At 44.5% G+C, this 20,364-nt stretch overlaps 1 protein-coding gene across 1 annotated transcript; it reads right to left on the bottom strand.

Moving 5' to 3' along the window:
- Positions 1–3,685: 3,685 nt before the first annotated feature.
- Positions 3,686–4,636, bottom strand: YPEL5 (yippee like 5; the record flags this gene model as incomplete). Its single annotated transcript, XM_079549880.1, has 2 exons — positions 3,686–3,910; positions 4,496–4,636. The coding sequence occupies 2 exons, from the start codon at positions 4,634–4,636 to the stop codon at positions 3,686–3,688; spliced, it is 366 nt and encodes a 121-aa protein (XP_079406006.1).
- Between the last annotated feature and the right edge of the window lie 15,728 nt (positions 4,637–20,364).

Genomic DNA, 20,364 nt, shown 5'->3' with positions numbered 1-20,364 from the left:
TTCAAAGCCCTATGAAAACAGGGCCTAGAAACATAGAATCATTAGGATTGGAAAAGACCACTATGATCACCCAGTCCAACCATCAACCCGTTGTCCAACGGGGAGCAATCCTAATCAGTGTTCTAAGCAAGCAAGCAAGGGAAATCTGAAATGTTTCACCCCTAACAAGTACAAGGGAACCTGCAAAGCCTCAAGATCCCCAAGGAATCCAGTTTGAGTGGACTTCCACCACTGTTCTGTTAAAGGAGTGAATGGAGGCCTGAGAAGGAAACACAACACAGTATTTCTGGTTTTACAAGTTGCTGCAACATCACAGCTGATGTTCTCTTCCTATTAAAAAGTTAATTAACTGGTCAGCCTTTGCCCATGTCAATGCAATAACTTTCCCTGCTATCTCTTATGGGCAATTGTGTCCTGAGCTGCAGCTTCATCAGTTCCTTACCTGTTAATTTACTGAGCAACTGGTGACTTCGTTTCCTACTATCTGGTGGAAAACTGTAGAGACAAGTTTGCCCAATAAGAAGCAGCCTAGGCCAGCCTGCTCACAGCCCAGTGTCACGCTGCTTTTTCTCAGTCACGGATACATGTGCCATCTCAAGAGTGATTTTGAATATCCATAGAAAACCTGATTAAAATGCTTTTTCAGTCCACAAACACAACATCCAAACTTTTCATCTTCCCCAAGCTGTGTCCTGCTGAAACAGCAGTCAGCAACCTTGGGGTAAACCTAAACAGCAACTACAGGATGAAATGGTAACAAAAGCTATGGCACCATTGCTAGCCCAAGCTGAAGCCTAAGCTTCTGCCCAAACTAAAGACTCAAAGTATCAATCCCAAGGTCTTCATTCATACACAGTGGGATTACAGTGTGCTGTCACCATCCCTCATGTGGCAATATAAGGCTAATGACCTATCACAAAATAACAACTACAGACAAACATCTTCTCTGTTGCTAGCTGTGCTGTAACTAATCACCTCGTCCGCTATGTTATCTGTACTCACACACTAAGCATCTCAAGGAAGAAGTACCAAAATTTGAGGGGAAACACTCCCAGAGTGTCCCACCTGGGTGGCACAGATGGGAACAGCACAGAGCAAAGCTTCTCAGATTCAATTTTAACACTGCAATGGACTCAAGTCTCATACATTTTAATGAGTTCACCTCTACTGTGTTCTTCACATCATAGAGCTCAGGAAAAGCCATCTTTAACATCTCAGTTTAACACTGTACCAAAGTGCAGAAGCCTTGTTCTAAGTCCAAATAAGCTCTAGGCTGCATTGCACCACTGTAGTGATCTCCCACCTTGGTTCTTCAGCTAGTTTCTGAGTCTGACCAGCTGCTAATGCAGAAAGCTTCTCCCTAACATTTGCACACAACATATGCACAAACAATTCCAGATACACAGACACCCAATTATTCAATTCCTAAGCCATTTAGTAAGCTAAAGCTCTACGTTTCTTGCAGAAATTGGACTTCTGCTTAGCTTGCTGGTTTTCCAACGACAGAAACAGAAGTTCATCATCCAGAATTCCATTACATGATAAATTTCCTGTATTTTTTTCTTTAACAGCAATAAATTGAAGGCTTTCTAGTGTCCAAATGATATGCCTGAAGCACTACTTAGCACTTCCAAAACCCAACCATACGCTCTTTTGCAACCCATTCAGGGAAATGCTCACCTACAGCTTATCACCATGCTGAAGAAACTCAATTTACTCAATTGAGGGAAACGAAGACAGGTTACAACATTCACTTGACAGACTCCGAGCAAATAAAACAACTGAAAAAGAATAGCAAATACCAATTCAGGACAAAACATACTTTATTGTACTGTAATGCCAGAAGTACAAGAAAAGTACTGCAGAGAACCATGCTAATGGGACTTCTGGGGTTTGTGAAAGACAGAAAAAAACCCGAGATAATGGGGCACTACTGTACTCAGTGCAAAAACTGATTTGAGGCACAAGTACACTACTGTTTAAGCAGCTTGATTCAAGCACAGCTCTGGTATGTGATCTACTCTGTTCTCCTTCTATATAACATTTCTATAATAAAGCTACTTTTACATCAAGTAGGCAGCAAATTCAAGTCAGGGGTGTCCAAATTGCCACTAAGCAACCCCCAAAAATTAAAAATACTCTGCATAGTCAGCCTCCACATTTTAGTTTCAGATATGGAGCTGCAGCTAGTGAAGAAGTCACTCTGAAAGGCAAGAGGCCAGATCTATTTGTTCCTCCCTGTACACCTGTGGGTAATCTATTTCACTTTGACCACAATTTACCCAATATGAAAAAAAAATAAACACATCTTTGATAATGAATCATACATATCTAACATTCAGAATCATTGCAGCCCTTGAGATCTCAACTTATGGCTTAAGACAATGAAAGTGTTTGGGCACCCTTGAGCTAAGCCAACAAAGAGCATTTTTGCTACCAGGCAAGCAAGATCACTGTTTTAAACAGAGCTGACCTCTACAAGAAAGCAGGAACCCAAGTCACTAGGTACTACTAGGCGACATGTAATGCTGCCCAGAAAGATAAAAACGTGAACACCACAACGAAAAGAGTTCAACTAAGTTGAAAGAGTTTCACCACCAGAAGCGGCATTTGAAAACAAGCTGTTCAGTTAAATCTTTTCACAAGATGCAGATTGTAGAACTGGATGCATGAACAAACATGCTGGCAGTCTTCTTTTACACAGCAGCTGTGTTTAACATAGGAAGTTCTGGGTTTGAAGAAAGCCACTTGAAGAATTAAGGTTTGCAATTGCCCGTCTACTTAATGAGATTAGTAGAGAAACAAAAAATTTACTGCCAAAACAGGAGTTTCTCAGTGGATCCTTATCATTACAAACACAGCTTTTGTTTTGTAAGCAACGCAAGACTAAACAGACAACTACTTTATTATTATTATGGGTATAAGTTACATCTGTTAAAATTAAAAAAAAAGAAAGCCAAGCAGTTTTGCCCTATTTCAAAAATAGTTTCCAATCAATACCAGTTTATGGCGACCGGGACTTCACAAATAAACAAGGAATGGTGACATCTTTGGGTCAAGAATGACAAGAAATAATGGGCTCTGTGCTACCAATCAACCTCAACAAGAATATGGCACAAGGGCCAGCCCAAGCTGTACCAACACTGAACCTTTAGCACTCGGCACAAATTCGGATCTCTTTACTTTAGCTAGCAAATCAGGTGAAAAGATTGAGTAGAAAAAAAAGTAGCTAAAATCTTATGCCAAAAATTGGAATATACTTTTAAAAAAACACCTGTAATTTTAAAATAACTTTACGCTGACATCAGTTTGTGCAAACTGAAAAAAAAAAAACCAAACAAAAACAACCATTGATCTCTCTCTAACAAAAGAAAAATTCTTCCAACATTTTCCTTTTAGCTCACTGTATCTGCAGATACTGTCTCAGATTTAACAGATGGAAATGCAAGAGAGAAAAACCTTACAGCAACTGCAAAACAATCTTTCTACAAACAGCTGCTGGAGGGAAAGTAAAATATAAAGGAACAAAGAAAGGAAGGTTCCATCTGAAATACTCTCACAATCTTTCCCACTCTGTAGTCCATGAATCCGACTCTGATGCTAAGGTGACAGTGTATGTAAGCAGATTTTTTTGTTGATTTTATTACTTTAAGTTTCAAATGAAGAGAACCTGAGAGAAGCCTCTTCAGGAATTGTCAGATGGAACATGCTCCTCAAATCCTTCGCTCTCTCGGACCAAAGCTCTTTCCAGGATAACACGGCCTTCCTTGTAGCGCTGGCTGTCTTCAGTGGCAAATTCATAGATCCAGCCCAGTTTGCTGTTGCAGTTCTTGCAGCTCACGTCTCGAACCATGTGGCGGCCAGTGAGCATGACCCGATCCTGAACTTCGCTGTACTGCAGATTTACCACCTGATACAGATGTACAGAAAATAAGGAATAGAAAGAATTAGTCTAGTTTCAAACAGAGCAAAGTTTGAAAACAATAGGCATGACTCTCAGTGCTTTAAAAGCAAAGAGCTTGTGGCACTTGAAAGCTCAAGTGTAATAGTCTGTAGCCCTACCTGCCTAGAAGAGGTAATGCTTTTGAAGATGTATTTCTCAAGGATGTACAACCATTGCTGCTTAACTGACAGGCATGAAATTCTTTCATAAGGAGTCCATGAGTGCAGAGAACCTCATTCAGCTTTGGGTGAGAGGGCCCCAGTGAGCACAACCAACCGAGATTGAACCACTTGTACTACATCTGCCTTATCTGTAGTAACTGATGTCACTGCTTCCACAAATCAGAATTAAAATAGTAAGGCGCGCTTCTTAAAAATCTTGGGATGCTTTTGAAATAATCATCTGAGAAAAAGAAAGGCTCTGTGGCTGAGGATACAGACAGGCTATACTTTTTTGCTAGCCATTACGAGTCAGTGCCAAGTGATGACAGATTCATTTCCCAGACAGTCATTTTTCTAAAGCAAATAGTTTCACCCTCAGCTTCTTACCAACCTTGTTAAAAAGAAAGGCTCTCCCTGTGGCCCCTGTAAAGCGAGTGGAGATGAGCTCCGAACGATTGGTCAGAATGGTGTCACAGTTTGCACAGGAGAACAGGCGAGTGCCGCCAATGTGATCCAGAAAAATTCTTCCCATTTTTAGAGCTTATGTAAGTTAATAGTCAGAATCTGAAAGCAAGAAGAAAGATCACACACTTATAAAGAAAGCACTGCAGCAAACAAAATCAAAAGAAGTCCCACACACATCGCTGAACACTGCGCACATCACAACTACAGGCTGCCCCCATCCTTTCTCACCAGGTTAAGAAATATCAAGCTTAACAAAAACAATAATCTCTTCTCTAAAAGTGACCACCTTACCAGTAAGATGGCACACACAGATACAAACTAATTACATTAAATAAGGGAAATACGAACCCAAGCCATTTAATACAGTGCAGATGTTTGCAGCCCAGTCCCTTACTGGACCATACAGTTGCTAAAACGAAAAGCTTCTACTTTTCCTCTGCTTTCTTTTCCTGTAATATGATGCTGAAATTCCATTCCAGTGCACGTTCCCAACTACTCACCCACCTTAGTCAGCACTGGGAAATGAAGCACAGACAAGGACGTTGAGTCACCAAAACAATTATAGTGTAATCATCCCAAATCACTCCCCCTCCGCCTTTTATAAATACATTTCTCCTATGCTTTGCACATTTGTCATATGCAGCCACACACTACCACCATCCAGGAGGTTTCTGTCTCCTGCTGGAGCAGACTGGGCTCCTGTACTTACCTCTATTAGCCATCTAAGCCTTCACACCAGGCAGCTTTAGGAACAAATGCTTAAAGCTGTCTAATCTAAACACAAAACACTGCCATTTACACAAGTGCTTTCCAAAACATCATCCCTAAAATATGTGAGCAACTCCTCTGATCAGAAAAAGAGCTTAGAAAGTGAGTAACACAGATTTGCAGACCTTCATAGGCAGCGAAAATTAAAGCACCTTGGCAACTTATCAGACAGTCAAAAACTCAAATAATGAAGGATGAGATAACACAATAAAGGAACTAAATGAAGATGCTATTTTCATTTCAATTGCATAAAAGTTTAAGGACCAAACAAGTGAAATATGCCTCCACTTGTGCTTTAGAAAACAGGGCTTTGTATGGCCGTGCATAAAGAAACAGTGTAAGTAAATCTGACACACTGCAATACGAACACTGTTGGTGTTTCACATTTCAGAGCAGGAAACAATGTGCTGTTTATTAGGAAATTCATCAGATGTGCCCATCAAGTTGAGTATTTTATGCCATACGCTCTGGGAAGCACAAATACCTAAACTAAATCTATTTCAAGTTTAAGGGGTTAGCATTGAAGGAGGGGGAACAGCTTTACAAGGGTGGCTCGTGATAGGACAAGGGGGGATGGTTTTAAACTGAGACAGGGGAGGTTTAGGTTAGGTATTAGGAGGAAGTTTTTCAACACAGAGGGTGGTGAAGCACTGGAACAGGCTGCCAAAGAGGTTGTGGATGCCCCATCCCTGGAGGCATTCAAGGCCAGGCTGGACGTGGCTGTGGGCAGCCTGGTCTGGTAGTTGGTGACCCTGCACATAGCAGGGGGTTGAAACCAGATGATCACTGTGGTCCTTTTCAACCCAGGCTACTCTATGATAACATAGCATTCCATGTCTCATCTGAAGGATACATGAACATTCAAAGCAATGGAATGACACTTTCCTTTATGGGTGACACAATGCCCATCGCTCTTCTTAGAAGAAGAGATGGAACAGGTTTTAAGTTTGATAAAACATTTTAGACATGGGAATGTAGTGATGCAACTCCTTATGACTCCACTCAAAACACAGTGTTTGCCTTCCATTTATTTAAGTATCAATCTACAGACAATAAGTGTAACTGATTAAGTAAGTATCAAAGTCTCCAGCCAGAAGAAACCACAAACACAAGCAATAATAGCAACTGTGACAGATACGCCCATAAGGCACTTGGCCCAACTCCACCTACCATCCCTACCCATTCTGGATACCATTATTTCTATGCTGATTTTGTTGTGGATTAAAAACAGTTAGTTGACCAGAAGTTCCTGCGGAAGAGGAATCAGAGTCCATAGAGGTGCTTTTTTCCTGAGGTAATGGCTGCAAGCAGCTGAAAGATATCAAGAAATGCAATGCTAACGAGGGTTCCAGTGGGACATGGATCCTAACTGAAAGACAAAGATGTATCCCATGGTAACACAAGGCTGCGGGAATCCCTGCTGAAGTTACAGCAGAATGTAACGGACCAACTGGTACTGGAAGAAAGCTCTCCAGGGCACGCTGCATCGGAATGACTACACGTCTCTTTGAAAAGATAAACACGTGTCCAAGGTTAGAAAATGAACCTCGAAGATCTGCATCACAACAAAGCGTCTCTTAGAAACATATTCAAAATTTAATGTAATCCTACTAGAATTTCTAACATTTAAAATATCCACTGGACTCATCCGCCCCTCTGCAGATTTCATTTGAAAGAGCTAGAAACCCTCTAATTAGCCCTGTTTTGATCGTTACAGAATCTCAGCGACCTGATAAGGATCCAGCTGAAGACTGGTCACCTTGCATTACTCTCTACATTACTGCTCACAGCTGTAAGAGGTAGAAAAGTTAGAAAAGGACTGCTGGCAAGGCAGCCTCCAATGCTGCATCTGATCACGAACTTTTAAAGAGAATGAACAAGGAACTGCTTTTCTCTCCCATATAATTTAGAGAATTTCAACTTGGGCTCATTCCTCCATTTTCTTTATGACAATATACATACATACATATACAGTACATGACAGTATTCATTTGTAACACCAGCAAAGGTGGTACACGATGAGTATGCTGCTCTCCCCTTATCCAAGGCTCCTGAATTCTGTGGCATCTACTCTCTCTCTATACTGGAGAAAACAGCAGCAGCACAGCTGACCAAAGGAAAGCAATTTTCAGTTGGGAAAATGGAAACAGAGCACATGGAATCCTATTGAGAATGGAACTGGGACTTGTATACCTTATATACAAGCTGTGTACAAAGAAGTGTGATTTTCTTTTTCCTATAGTTTTCACTTTTCATACGAAAGATGTCAGCATCTATTTAGGATTACACATACACGAATGATTTGGAAAAAAGAAATCCCTACAGGCAGTGGAAGGCTCACTCTCTTAAAGAAAAAAAACAGAGAGTTACGAAACATTAAAACTTGAGTTCCTGCAATCAGGGGAAGGGCTAACACACAAGTGCGCTTACCCACTCATCTGCACTTTACCTTACAGATAGGAGAAATAACATCCATCTGTGCAGAGCCAGGCAATTTCCATTGCTGTTCACAACCTCAGAAAGCAACACTACTGTATCACACCAGTGCCATTATGCCAACCAGCAGAATTTGCCAAAGCAGCAGACAGAATTTCAGTTGTTTACAAAACCGAAGAGTGAAGAGTTGATTCTATGCTTCTATGATGCTAAGAAATGCTTTTCGGCCTATGTTTCCTTCTTTAAAATCAAACTAAACATTCTTCATTGGATATGTGTCCATGATGAAGTCATTGCCATCCTGCCCTCATACAAATGACCCAAGACAAGTCATAACATTAAATTAATGGATACAAAATAAAAGCAGCAGACTTATTTACTTTATATCCCATTAGTACCTGTCAAATCCACACAATTCAAAGAGCCAGGTACTTCTGTGAAGTGACAGCACTTCATGCTTAGTGTCCCAAATCAGCACTCAGAACACCACCAACTTGCATCCCTGAAAGCACCTTTAGAAGAAGACTCAGAGTGACAGACAGCCTTACCTAGCTAGTGAGGTTTGTTGACAGCGCACTGCTGTGATGGTACAAACCTGGATATACATATCCTTAGTCAGAACATAAAACGTTTCCTGCCTGCGTGCTTTTCCCAGTAAGTGCATGGACAGACAGGAAACACGAGCGCGGTGGCTGTGTGCTATATGCATTCCTACTGCATCGTGCTCCCACACTTCCACCTGTCTTTAAGTGTTGATTTTGACAACACTGAGCAACAGCTGTCAAAGAGCTGACATTTGACAGCTGAAATTTCACCACCATCTGTACGCAGAGCTCCAAACATTGGAAGCACTGTGTAGCCGGTATTTGTGGTACCTAATCTGTATGCCTTCATAAATAATACAGAAATAATGGAAAGAGTTTTTTATTAACATTTTTAAAACTAGCAGTCAGCGTTTTCTCATCTCAGAGTGCATCTCATGAAGACACAGGACCATCAGTGTTTGGGACAGCCAGCAGGCACACGCTGGACTGCGGATACTGCAGAAGCCTCAGTGCTGCTTCAGCACCATCTACCGCATCTCAGATCTGCAACAGAAAACAGCTGCTAGTTATACCAAGCTATGGCAGCCCCTCTTTCTCCATTTGTCTAACTAATATCATTTGTCTTTGTATGGTGAGCCAACAAGCACTCTGCCTTGAGGAATGATGATGCATTCCCCTAGACACATTAAAACCTTCTGAAAAGGTACTTACTCTAGAACCATGCTTAAACTTCATCTTCTCATCTCAGGAACAGGCCTTAAGCTTCCTCTTCTCATCTCAAAGACGAACAGAAAAAAACCACTTAGCACAGCTACACAAGACTGCACACAAAAGAATCACTCGGTAAGGGAGAAAAACAACAACAACAACAACAACAGCCTGTTCTTTACCTTCCCAGGTTTCTGCTGCTCACAAGTGAGGGTGCATCTGAAAACAGTCTCCCAGCAGGTCCAAGATTTTGCAGTCTTCCAACGTGACTTTTGTGACTGTTAAAGCAAGCAGGGCCTGGCCTCTGGCCTCTGCCTAGATGCACAATTCATTATCAGAAAGCACCATGTGCAGCCAAAAGCAAAAAGATGCAAACTCAAACAGTATGCTACATTCATTAGAACCGTTTTGTGACTCTAGAACTGTACAAAGAAGGTAATAGTCAAACTACCAAAGAGGCTTTGGCTACATAACGAACACTGTGCCCAGACACAGTGCATGGCACCCACCCACAACAAGGCGCCTTGCCCCACGAAGCTGTGTTTGGGCAAGTTATAGCAGTGTAATTTTCTATTGCAAACTGGCTTGTTCAGGTAAAGGGAAAGCTTCTCGTGCAGACACTGCACTTAAATACGCTAACATACATGATGCTGGTGTATGCAAACACTAAGACAGGATTTTGTTTCAAGTTTACAGATAGCAGAGGCACACAGATGTGTGCTGGTTCCTAACACAGCCCCCGTACCCCAGCATCTCCCCCACAGTAACTTACATCATCACAATACTCTTGCCAGATAACATATATTGTATTATCTTACAAGTGGTATCAGACTCAGGCCAAGCTTCTTCCCCTCTACACAGGGCCCACAAATTAGTGACAATTTCTGTCTCCTTGTTTTCCTGGTTACCTTCTCTCTTAAGTCCTCAAGTGTTTTAAGAAATCTGTATTTCCTGGTTTTGTAATAAATTTACTTTTACAGCAGGTACACAAAACGACTTTTTGTCACTCCATCTACTCTACAACTTTCTGAAAATCAAACTAATTCAGACGTTCTCATAATCCTTGGTGTCAGCGCGGTACAAATCTTCACCAGAAGACAGCAATGGTTAAAACGAATCATACAAAAAAGATAAAATATATAGCATACCATGGTGAGAAGACAACCTCCACCCAAACTACATCCACTGGCTGAAAGGCTGTCAATACTTCAAGGGCATCTCACCAACAAATTCTCACACCCTCTATGAAACTCCTAGGTAGAGGCTATGAAACGAAGACAACCTTGATACTAAATACTAATATATGTATTTCACAACATTTTAATTTGTTTATTTATTTTTTAAGAGAAGCCTTTCCTAAGCGGGTTGTATGAGCAACAGCTGAGCAACTCAAGATTTCAACATAGGTCAAATGATAGTAAACAAAGATGAACAACAACCTAAGCTTGGACAACACTACTTGAACTTGTGATGACTACCAGCAGAGGGAAAGCTAAACACATAAATACATATAAGTGCAGCTAGTCTGTCAGATAATAAGTGACAAATCTGTTGTTGTTGCCTCCCAAACCGGGCTTTAAGGTTTCTGGTGGGTAAGCACGGGCACACAGCCGAACCAGCCTTGCCCACAGCTTAAGGCACGGCACTGCGCAGCCCCGCCTGCAGCCGCTGCCACGCCAGAGGTGAGGGCAGCGCGGTGCCCCCACAGGACAGGCGGACAGCAGCCTTCACCCTATTTCTTCGCCCATAGCACTCCACAAAGCCACCCAGCCCTTCCCAAACACGGTAAGCCCCCTCACTTTCCCAGCAGAAACCCAACCTACGCGATGCCACGCACCGCCGGACGAACTCTCCCCGCAGCGGCCCCCCTCCCCTCGGCGCCCCCAGGGGCAAATGGCTGAGCGGCGGGAAGCCCGCGCGTGCGCGGCGCGTCCGTTGCCCCCGCCGCACACAAAGCCCCTCGCGGGGGCGGGCCAGGCCGCCCGGCGTCACGTGACGGCGCATAGCCAATCGCCGCCGGCTCGGCCCCCGGCGCCGCCGCCGGGCGCCGCCGGCAGCGCAGGCAGCTCGACAACAAACAGAGCGAACAGCTGACGGGAGGCCCCGCCGCCGCGCCCGCCCCGCGGAGGGGCCGGCCGACGCGGCGAAGGGCAGGAACCGGCCGCGGAAAGTTGCCGCCGCCGTCCCGACGCGGAAGGCAGAGAAGTGGAACCGGTGGCCGAGCCGGACAGAAAGTTGTAGCCGCGGCAGAGAGGCGCTCGGTACCGGCCTCGGCCGGAGGGCCAGGAACGGGGCCCGGCGCTTTGTGTTGGAACGGGGAGGGCCGGTGCCGCTCAGTCCAGAGCCCTCGCTGAGGGCCGCCGCCGCCGTTTCCTCGGCCGCCCGACCCGGCTTCCCCGAGCAGCTCGCGGCACCGCCCCCCGGCCCCGGTTACCTGACGGAGGGGAGCGGCAGCGGCGGCGGCTCCGTACCCGGTGTCTTCCTTCCCCCTCCCCTCACGGCTCCGACGCTCCGCCGCGTGGCCACGCCCCTCCCGCCGCGTCTGGCCACAGCGCCACGCCCCCGCGGCGGAGCCTGGGCCGAGGGCGGCGCCTGCGCGTTGTGAGGCGGCGGGCGCTGTGGTGATGGGCTGCGGGGCGGGAGTCTTTTCCGACGTTGAGGAGTGTGCGAGGCGATCTCTCCGTGAAAGAGGGTTGTTACAGCTCTTATTCCTCCTCGTCCTCCGGAGTCACGGGCAGAGAGCAGAAGATTGGGGTCAGAGATGAGGAGGTCCCTCCATTCGCTCTGTAAAGGCAGATCTAGTTTCGTTATCCCATCACCCTCAGTTTTAAAAGGTTCTTAGGTACAACATTCCAGAGCATCTGAGAACCATATCAGAGGAAGAACTCGATGTCCAAAGAGGGACTTGGAATTCGTGCTCAGTCATTTAGATGCCAGGAGCTGGGGCAGTGAGCAGGCTCCATGCCAGGCAATGCATAAAGCTCTCCTGCAAAAATGAAGTCATTGCTGTGGTCAGGGAGAGCAACGGAAGTGCAAAAACTCAACCTGTAGCCAGCCACTACTGCAACCAGCAAGCGCTGCATTCTCCAGCAGTGAAAGCCTATTTGCCAAGTAGAATGGTTCCTAACACCATGGAATACAAGCACATCAAAGATGGGATCTTGCAGGGTTTTTTTGTTTTGGCCTTGGGTGACCCTTTTCAGTTTTCCATGGTGATTACTGAAATGAGGGCTTTCAGGTTGCGGTCTCGCAATTTTTCTTCCTGCTTACAGGTTCTCATAACTACTTGACCTTGTCAATGGACTGGATCACCCTATCTCTCCTTTTCTGAAAATGTTCAGAATCCACACCCAAACACATCAGAACAGCCATCTACGGAAAGGAGATGAACGTTTTGAGGGAGAGCCCCTACTCCACAGCATGTTGACTTCATCAAATGGTCGGGGCTCTCGCTATTGTTTGTGAGCATTGGATGAGAACAATGACAGATTGGGCGAGAAAGAGCCCTACACAGGGAGACTGGGAGCACATATACAATAGGATACATTTTAATGGCTACTCAGCTTCACCATTTTTTTATATAATCAGTGGGAAGTACTAGTTTTGGAATATGTATACATACACACACCCAAGGCCTAGACTGATTCCTATAGCATTCTTTTTCGCTGCACGTCTTTCAAGAGATCAAACCAGTGTCTGTTACATTTGTCATTTCCCAGGAGAGCGAGGAAAGCTGGTTGTCTTTTCTGTTCATTAGCACTAGGGATCTAGGGGGGTCTCTTTAGCTACACTCAACAGCACAGTGTTCCCTCAAAGGTCTTGAACCTAATTCAGTATTATCATGTCTTCTAACAGTGCCACTCCACTGTTCAGGAAGCATAGCTTTAGGTGTTGAAGGAAAAGAGACAGCCACACTCTATATTTAATACTCTTTTGTTCATAGATAATTTTACAAAGTCATTTATCAAGGATGCTAAAGTCAAAAGAAGCAGCTTCCATGTAATCATCCTTGCACAGGGCCAGCTCAGAGATGGACTAGCAGGGGGATTTGTAAAAATTGCCTGAGTTACTCCAAAGTCAGAGCACTGCCAGCATCTCAGCACAGAGCTGAGATGCAACAGTGACAGCTTGATGTGGGGCAGGCATACCCAGCACAGAGGTGGAGGGCACCACAGGCTCTGTACTGAAAGAGAAAAGCTTCAAAGGAAGATTTGGACATGCCATGCTTTGAAGGGGGCAAAGATCAGGAACACAGCAAACAAAAAAAGTGATTTGCCAACAAAGCATGAAAAAGTATTCCATTACCACTGCATCATTATTACTCAAGCTTCTGGGCATCTGCTAATGTGACACCTAGTTTTTATTATTAATGTGTTTTGGCAGGTTTTTAAAAGGCCTCTTACAGGTGCCTCACTCACATACAGAGGCTTAGGCAAGAAAGGCTTGCTCATAGTCCATCCTCAGACTGGAACATGGGAGGCCATTGAAGCAATTGTTCCTTTTTAGATCTCTAATTGGCAAAAAGCAAAAATACTCTCACAGGTACCCTGTTAAAATCCTGTGTGCATTGAAAAGGCTCATTAGACTGGACTAACTAACCAGTCTAATTATTACATTTTAGCCTTTGAAAGCCACAATGTGAAAAGAACAGCATCCACCTCGTGCTAAATTCTGAAAGACAGCATACCTGCAATTGTGTGTTATGCCTGTTGTGTTCAGATGCATTAATCGTACAGAACCACAAGGTGAGAAGATAACCAGCAGAGCAAACTGGAGACTTTACAGGCCAGTTAGTGAAACTGAGGGTTCCTTGTAAACATGCAGCATAAGGGTATCTGTTCCTCTGCACGTCCAAGCGCGTCCCATGCTTTAGTACAGCTCAGAGCACAGTCAGGCTTATAATGCACACCATGAAGATGACAAACACATAGCCTGTGTTTACTCACACACTACTAGCCACTCCCCGCCTCTGTTAACTCAACAGCATTCAAAAAGCAAACTGCAGGTGCGAGGAGAAGATAGAGCTGAAGAAAACTTCAGCAGACTAAATAAATAAATAGAAGGACTGTCATCTTACGTGAACTCCACCCTAAGATAGAAAGAGGAACTGTATGCTATAAGTAGACATATTCCTCATGGGGCCCATGTCTGCAAGTGCATGTGGATAGCTCTGCTTGAGTGAATATAAAGTGAAGCGCCAAAAATAGCTGGACCTCCCTACAAAGATTACTAGCTTGTTCTCTTGACTTAAATGAGGGCAAGCTTGCTTCCAAAATATTTGTCAGAAATTAGCAACTGGCCACTGTTCCCAAAGGGCACACAAACCAGGAGCCAAGGGAAATCTCAGCACAAGCAGTCCCACAAGATCTGAAAATAGTCAGCAGAAAGAAATAGTGGTGACAGGGTCCATTAGCTGCCCCAGAGGCTGGGAACAACAAAGCAGGCCCAGGCTCCATACAGGAACAAAGAGAAACAGAGCCTGAACTGGTTTTAGCTGCATTAAACATCTGGTGGGGTCCTTCAGGAGGAGGGCTACCTGCAGAGGGATGCTGAGGCTTACCCAAAAGGCCACACTAAAAGCAGACCCATCTCAAAATAGTTTAGGCAGAAACTGAGCAAAGTGGCAATGGAGAGCTTAAATGGAGCCGCCGGGCACAGGGGGTGGGTGCTGACTCCAGGTGAGGATGCTCAGGATAGTTAACACTCTTGAGTGCCCTCAGGGCCCTGACGTACTGCCCTTGACTTGCTGGAGTCTTGAGCATAAACTGAAGAAATAACAAGAGAGAGACTTCCTACCATAGGTTGGTCCCTTACAGTTTTTTGTCCACAAAGTATGTGCATTTTGGAAAGATTCTGATTCATATTGGGAAGATCCAGCTTTAGATAGTGCAGAACAAATTAAGAAACACTTCAGCAGAGCAGATTGAAGAAGGCAGGACTAAGATGCCATTAAACTTGACACAGTTGTCCCATGTTTTCTTATTTTCCAGTCTCCCCAGTACCAATTCAGTGGCAAGCTCACTTGAGCCCTTCCATACTTTTCATTTCCAGACAACTCAGATCTGGTAGTCAAACCTGTTGGGGTCTGGGGTTTGTCTGTTGTTTTTGTTTATCTTTTTTTTACCTCATGCCAAGAAGCAAAGTTGTAAACTGATATTGTATAGACAGTGCAGAAACCACTTGTGAGCCAAGGGAGGTGACTTCTCCAGGTCACAAAAGTCCTGAGTAAATATTTCTATTTGGAAGATTTCACAGAGGAGCAGAGGAATGCAGGGCACTTTCTCCCAAAATAGTAAACAAGAAGATTAATCCAGAGATGCCTACACACAAAAATTGTGAGCTGATGAAACAAAAGGAACAGCTCAGGATTAAGGACAGCAAAGCAAAATGACGGAGCCAAGCGATAGATTAAAAATAAGTAGGTCAGAGTCTGCCCAAAACATGGTGAAAAGCTTTCTTTTTAACAATTTCAATTCTGCACCTGAAGAGAGAGCAGACTGAAACCATTTGTCATGCAGGTGAGTTTCCTGTGCCTGTTGATTACCCCTGATTTCTGCAGGCACCATGAGTGGTCACTGCTAGCTGATGAAGTGTCACGCTGCTGCCTGCCTGCTTAACTCCTGGGACAGCGATGCACCCACAACCCATTTTGCAGTGCCATGCAGCCTTCCAATGGCAGCCCTCGTACTGCTGTCTGTGCTAGCTCATGGTTACTAATAGTTGTCATTAGCTGCTGAGAAATGAAGATGGTGGCTCTTGACTGGGGGGAGGCTGGTGTGCAGTGACTCACCATGGACGCCCGTGAGCAACATGTCAGCAAACACAACTGGGAGTGATCTCACTCTCATGGTTGCTAAATGATCAATTTAGATTAATCAAGACGTCCTTGTTCATGGTGGGGATTTTTGTATTCATTATTTTTGTTCAAGGTAACCTGGGAGGTTTTCTTTTGTGTGAAGTAGTTCTGTCTGGGTTGACTCATCACACTTGAGGGCAAATGATCCTTGGCCCTCCATCTTAGCTGTTGAATTTACTGGTAGGCAGCTTGTTTGTTTTATCTGTTCCTCCTCCATTCCTTGGCCTACACCCACGATCTGATCTTTTGTGTACATGTAGGCAGTGGCAAGCCCCGGTTCTGAATTAGTTATTGAATGCAAAAGTCAAGGTAATGTTGTGAGAGAGCTGAGAAGCACAAATTAAATTGAAACCTAGATAAATTTTTCTCAATACCGCTGCTTAAAGTAAGCCTACTGAGCAAACAGTGAGCTGCAGTAGCCTTGTGTGTAAACCATTTAGAAATAGCTTGAGACACCACTTTAGGATGGAAAGCCACCTTATAAAAGAGACCCCTTATGCATATCTCACTACAGTATCATAACCTACTGCTTTCATTGCCTCAAGCAGTCGTGTTTGGCAGCTCTGTGCAGATCATTCCTCCTCACTGTGCACTGCCTCCACTGCTTCACTCTTATTCTCTGCTCTTTTAAGCCCAGGCAGAGCTATGCGATCCCTGCACTCTCACAGGGTGTTGTAGAATTATAAATACTCAATGTGAGGAAAAGCAGTTAAGAAATCAATGTTTGTCTCTTGATAGCAGCTCTCAAAGTGAGACCCACAGTATCGAGGAATTCTTTCCTACCAGCTGAGAAGGACTCATTTTTCCAACTACTGCTGGTAGTAGTTTCCTTTGCTTCTAGAAACCAGCATATATTACGTGGAAAGGCCAGTGTAGGAAATAATCTCCTGATGTTATCCTCCTGTTAGTTTTACGTATAACATCATAACCACAGCAGGACTGGGCTGTGACTGGGAGGCGAAGAGGAGACCTGCACTAAGATGAAGAGTGGAGGTCTCCATGAGGCAGTCCTCTGTTTAAAGTGCCCCAAAAGAAAGCCCAGAGAATGGAAGGGCTTTGCTGTTGGTCTGACAAGCAAATCATTCTCAGTGCTCTGTGTGATGGGCAGAAAGCCATCTCACCCTGTATTATTTTTTTTTTCTCTACAAACTTATGTGTTGACCCAGAAGGGGGGCAAAGAAGTTAAGTATAAACGTCTTTGCACGGTACATCAGCACTGTACACAAATGTGAGTAGGAGGGGCAGCTTGTTTCTCCTGTCTCTGAAGCCTGTCCTGGATGCACGCTTCTCAGGCTTGCACTTTAGCAAGCATAAAGGAAATTGATTCCAAGCTTCATTTGTAGGCATATTCCATATCTTCCCCATTGTGAGCCTCAACCCTGCCCTCTGAGACCCTCACTGGGAGCTGAAGGCCAAACATTTCAGGTTACAGGTGGGCAGATACTTGAATGCAGCCTTTAGACCAGCAGTGATGCTAGTGAGAAAGGGGTTAACCCGCTCCTGGGAGGCAGTAGCTGCAGTCTGCAGGCAGAGATTTGAAAGGCACTAAGGGCTGTATCAGATGTGGGGGAACTGATTAACTCACCACGTGCCCCGTATGACAGAGGAGCTGCAAGTATAATTGGTACCTTATTTTAGCAGGGATCGGTTTTTAGAACGAGGTCTGTAATTAAAGGCTTAGATTAAATCCTCTCTGATTGGGGAGAGAGAAGCAGAGAAAGCAGCTGGCTCTGTCTGGGATGGCAGTGGTCTGTGGTTTATCCTTTCTTGAAGCTGAGGGAAGAAAATTGTGAGGAAACCAGACATTCATGTCACAGTTACCTCGTCTTTATTACTAAAGGCAAACGGGAGGTATTCCTACCTGTTTCCACCCTGAAGCAGTGTTTCAGTAAACACAATGCCGAGAAGCACTTATTTTTAAAAGGAGTGATTCATAGATACACATTTTTATTTAAAGTCAAATTGTTTTCCAGGGGTTTTAAATCTTCCCTGACAGTGTTTATAATGTGAGATGCCACCAAGCAGGGCAGTCACATAGCAATCGAGGAGAATACTGGCTAGAAGAGAAACTGGTTATTCTCGTTTTGCTATCTGGATGGGATGGAGCTGCAGCCAGCAGACCCACTGAAATGCTGCTACAAGAAGCTCTGCAGGTCACTGCTGTTGCTAGGCAGAGTTGGCCAGCACAAGCAGCAAAAAAGTAATTTCAGCATTAATTATTCAGCGTGGCACTGACAGGTGCAGGTTTAATTTCTAGACACTGCTTTGTACTGGGGAAGTGACTGTCCCCTTTCTTTTCTCCCCTAGCCCAATTTGCTTGGAATGGGGAATGATTCTTGGCATAGGCTTGTGGTTGGCAACATCCACAGGCAGCACACCGGTACCAGTGGCCCCTGCAGCCTTTCCACCCATGCAACCAAACCACCTGGAAAATCTGGGCCAGAAAGGCATGTGTGGATAGCCCTGCAAGGAGACAGCGTGTTTTAATTAACTGGCAGCAAACCCTTGTACCCAGTGACTGCCAGTTGTACGTGGGGCAGCAATCCTGGCTGCCCACTGTAATTTCTGCTACCTGTATAGCAGACAAACGTTGTGGTATTAGCTTTTTCCTTTTCTTTTTTTCCACTGAGGAGCTAAAAATACGCTCTTTGAAAAACACAAAGCGATACTGGTTTGGAAGTGGAAAGGGACAGAGCAAAGAAATCTGGGACCAGCACAGAGGGCATGCTGATAAATCTGCAAAGCATTTTCAGTCACAGTGGTTCACGGGGAATATTGGGTTATGAAAATCATAGTCATCTGTCCCATAAGTAATTATCTGAGTGGATTAGTCACTGCCGGCTTTGGCAGAGCTTTTCGTTTTATTTCCAACAAGAGACTGCAATCTCCAGTCCTGTCAGAGCTGCGTGTGGCCAAAAACATGTCCACGAGGACAAAATGGTGCAGTGTCTCCAGCTTGTCTTCTAGGCACTGGGGAGCAGGAGGACATTGAGTGGCATTTTGGGGGGGATGAAAGGAGTGCTGTATGCTCACATGAGGCTGTTTGGGCTGCAGATGCAAGGCCGCTTGGGTAGCTGGGCGCTCAGGGGAACAGAGCACTGAAAACTCCAGATAGGAAAGAAATGTGGAGGAAACAAATTGCAAAGGATTTCGGCTGCGAATGCACTCATTCTGGTTGTGTCAGGTGATTGAAATAGAAATGTTCTCCAAAGCCTTCCCTTGAGTTATGTGGGGACGTGATTAGCATTCGCACCAGGCTGAAAGTCCCAGCAGGGCTATTTTCCAGCATGGCTTGAAGAAACATCATCAGCAGCAATGACAGAAGGAGAGAGCTGAGGTCTCAAAGGTGTTTGATAATACATGTTTTGAAACCCCAAAGAAGTCTTGCACTCAGATATGAACCTGCTGGTTCTCAGTCACACTTTCAGCAGATGTTTATCCATTGCACGAGCGTCATTAGCTGCTGTTTGCAAAGCTATCAGAAGGGACAGGAGTAACTGAGGCAGAGTTGTATTTTAGCCGTTTTTAAGTGTAAGCACAACTTGCACCATACAGCTTCCAGTTTTCTGAAGGATGATCTGCAGATCCTCCAAATGCAATCAAATATTCTGGCACATTTAATCAGCACTGATTCCCTGACAAAGTCCTGGGAATCAAGGTTTAGAGAGAAGAGCCAAGCGTGCTGCATTTACTGGCCATATGCTGGTATGTTTTCTTTCAGACTGGGCTCCAGAAGTAGCTAGTATTTGCAGGCACAGAAATAGAAACAACACAGACTGGGAATAAACAGCATTCCAGAATTGTATTGAGATGTAGCATTCTTTATTTCAGAGAGGGAAGCAAAAGGAAAAAAAAGAATGAGAGGCAGAGCTCATTAGAGGTTATAGGGCCAGCTCATGAGGGGCTCATTTCTTGTTGGCATCCCAGTGAAGAGGAGCTTTTTTTAATGAGAGGTGATAGGGCAAGGGGAAATGGTTTTAAACTGAAACAGGGGAGGTTTAGGTTAGATATTAGGTGGAAGTTTTTCACACAGAGGGTGGTGATGCACTGGAACAGGCTGCCAAAGGAGGCTGTGGATGCCCCATCCCTGGAGGCATTCAAGGCCAGGCTGGATGTGGCTCTGGGCAGCCTGGTCTGCTGGTTGGTGACCCTGCACATAGCAGGGGGTAGAAACTGGATGAGCATTGTGGTCCTTTTCAACCCAGGCCATTCTATGATTTGAAGGAGGATAATTGGCAGATGTTCATAGGGAAGGTGAAACGATGGTGGATATAAAAAGGAAACACTATGAAAGTGACTAGCCCAAGCTGCTTTGCATCAGCGCGGTATGTGTTTTGATTCCTTTCTTTCTGATATTTTGTAGAGATATTGTGAAGAATGAAGAATGTCTATAACATAATTTTTCATGGTTTTTTTTTTCGTGTTAAACACATCAATATTTAATATTAAAAACAAAACAAACAAACAAAGCAAAACCAACCT

The sequence above is a fragment of the Tetrao urogallus genome, assembly GCF_951394365.1.
Source record: "Tetrao urogallus genome assembly, chromosome: 2".
NCBI lineage: Eukaryota > Metazoa > Chordata > Aves > Galliformes > Phasianidae > Tetrao > Tetrao urogallus.
The sequence above is the reverse complement of the archived record's forward strand: the minus strand, read 5'-3'. Positions and strand labels throughout refer to the sequence as shown.